This window comes from Saprolegnia diclina, assembly GCF_000281045.1.
Source record: "Saprolegnia diclina VS20 unplaced genomic scaffold supercont1.23, whole genome shotgun sequence".
Taxonomy (NCBI): domain Eukaryota; phylum Oomycota; class Saprolegniomycetes; order Saprolegniales; family Saprolegniaceae; genus Saprolegnia; species Saprolegnia diclina.
Window position 1 is genome coordinate 203306 of NW_008246090.1, and position 2678 is coordinate 205983.

Consider the following 2678-nt stretch of genomic DNA (forward strand, 5'->3'; position numbering starts at 1 on the left):
CATGCAGCTTGGCGATCGACGGCAACAAGAAGTAGCATCGTAGCGGGCGCGACGCGGAGTAGCAGGCTACCACCAACGCCGGAATGGGACCGAATGGGCCAACAAGATCGATAAGTACGGCCCTAAAGTAGTGGGAGAAGGACGTGGGTTTCTACATACATAGTCGTTGGAGCAGCAGCTCGAATCGGGCTCTTCGGGCGCTTCGGGCCCGATGACTTGGACAGTTGCACTGCTAAGCACAGTGAGCAATGTCCCAGCAATTTCGAAAAGGGCGAGCCTGCCAAGCGACTCGACGTGCAGCGACAAGAACGCGCGGTGCGCCTCGCAGAGAGCGAGGACGGCCGAGAGGACGTCGCGCAATAGCGCTGCGACAACTCAGACAGCATACACGGACGTTGGGTGGGATACCAAACTGGTAACTGGTAGGCGGCATTCGTGGGCCCAAGCGCTGCGCGACCGGCAGCATACCCTGCATAGCGCTTGGGATGTAGGCACCCATGGCCTTGGCTGTGGCGACGCGCTAGTCCAAACCGGCGTCTCGAAGGTAGATGGACAGTGAGCGATGCGTGCTCTCGCCTCTGCTTGGATACAAGCGGAAACCCGCCACCAGCGTATGGACTGTTACTTTAAACAGTTATACTGTGGACAGTACCGTCCTCCGGTCCACACGCAGACAAGTTGTACACAGATCGAACCCTCGTGTAATTCGCGGCAGCTAGTACAATGTTGTAGTCGTGCACTCGAGGGTGTTGTCCGCGGCCTTGACGCCAAACGCGATCAATCAAACCGTGTCATCGTTATAGCCAATCAGCGACGAGGCGTTTTACGGTAAAACTCCTCGTCCAGGCGGGGTAAAACGTTTACCCCGCCTCCAAACGCGTCGTACAATTCCTTGGTTTTATGTTGCATACTAATAGGTAGTACAATGCCTCATTTAAATTAAAAGCGCTTTGATTGGACGAGTTTAACCCAAGGCGATTTCTGGTTCCACACGATGCCCACAATGCCACAGGACGACGACGATGTGGCGGCCGTGCAGTCCGTCGTACGCGACGCCACCGACGGCCGAGTCGGCGAGGTCTCCTGCCTCTCCATCCCCGAGAAGGCCGAGCTCGACATGCTCGCCAAGCAGCTCCACGTCCTGCGCCAGTGCGAGGTGCAGTAGGCCGCCGAGATGGACCGCCTGCGAAGGTACACGCATCCTCGCCGGCCATCGCCTCATGACCTTGTCTGTAGGCTACTCGGTGAGCAGCCGACCGCGAGCGGCTCGGCGTTCCAGACGCCGCCCAAGCCCTCGGCATTCCAGACGCCGCCCAAGCCCTCGGCGCGTCGGTCTCGCAGTAGAAGACCTTGATGGCGACGCTCCAGACCGAGTGCCAAGCCCAAATGCACGCAAACCGTGAGCTCGAGACGATGCTCGCGGCCAAGGATGATCTCGACTGCGCGACGGCGTCGACAAGCGTTGACCGAAAAGAGTTGCTTCTCGAGTCCCTCCACACCGAGCTCGAGGCGCTCTACGTCAAGCACGATGCCGTCGCAGCGAACTGGAAGACCACGTACGATGACGCTGCGGCCCAAGCAGACGCTTCGTAACCACGTGCGCTTGACTCAGTTGCGCCTGGAAACGACAAGGACACCCTCCTGCAGTCGCAGCTCGCCGAGAGCTCACGAAGCATCGCGAAGAAAGACATCCGCATCTTTACACGCAACGCCAAGCTCGAGGACCGGAGCCGCAAGCACGCGACGCTCGCGCACACCAGCCAGTTGCTCGAAGCGACGGTGGCGCCGCTCACAAAAGACGTCGCGACGGCCCAAGGCGATTTGGCGCAGTTGCAGCAAGGCCTCGACCACCACTTGGACGTTGGGCTCCAGGAGCTCGACGAAGATGCGCTCGCGCCGAAACCAAGTCGCTCTGCGCCGAGTGCGCGCGCCTCTAGCGCCAAGTGAAACTCAAGGCGGAGTAGCAGCAACAGGTGCACGAACTGCAGACGCAAGTGCACGCCAACGCGCAGCAATTGGCGGCATCGAGCGAGGCTTCGTTGCCGACGACCCATGCCGCGGCTCACAACGCAGGTGCACAAGCAATCGACGGTTGTCTAGCGCCTCTAAGCCAAGCGCTATTCGAGTAAACTCAGAAAAAAAAATGTACCCTTGCCTCAAGCTCCGCGCGCTCCTCGAGCGGCAGCAACGCGCGGCGGAGCAGTCGTCGACGCAAAAAGCCACGTCCATGCGACTCGCGCAAGATCGTTGATGCGGTACCACGTATGGCCGCTTCTCACCTGAGCATGTCCAAGGACGCAGCGGGCCGTTTGGAGAAGCGGACGGACTTTTCTTACGCGAAACCTCGGTCGAAAATGCCAGCTCTTGCCCATCGCCGATAGCAACAGTCTTGACCTGGAAAACCTCTAGCATTTAATACGCGGGTGGCGCCCGTCGAGCATTATAATTTGATTAAGCTTGACAATTGTATGTGGCTTTGCATATTCTGCATTAAAATGGAGATTCCCAGTGGCCACACAGCGTGTCACGTTGAGCCAATCGGAAGTCGTTTCCTGTGAAAACGCATATTTGCATCTTGGTTGAAGCGCATCACAAATGGCAGCGGCGAGGTGGTTGGACGCTTCCGCCACCAAGTGTCCGCGAAGGCATGCGAGAACACCTCAAATGAAATGACTAGA

The 2678-nt window shown here is 58.4% G+C and overlaps 1 protein-coding gene across 1 annotated transcript; it reads left to right on the forward strand.

The window, feature by feature from the left end:
- Window positions 1-989: 989 nt before the first annotated feature.
- SDRG_07830 (hypothetical protein) lies at window positions 990-1947 on the forward strand (the record flags this gene model as incomplete). The annotated part of the gene is made up of 4 exons (XM_008613686.1): window positions 990-1161; window positions 1237-1328; window positions 1382-1589; window positions 1674-1947. Exons 1-4 carry the CDS (start codon window positions 995-997, stop codon window positions 1945-1947), a joined length of 741 nt encoding a protein of 246 aa, XP_008611908.1. The 5' UTR covers window positions 990-994.
- Window positions 1948-2678: the final 731 nt, after the last annotated feature.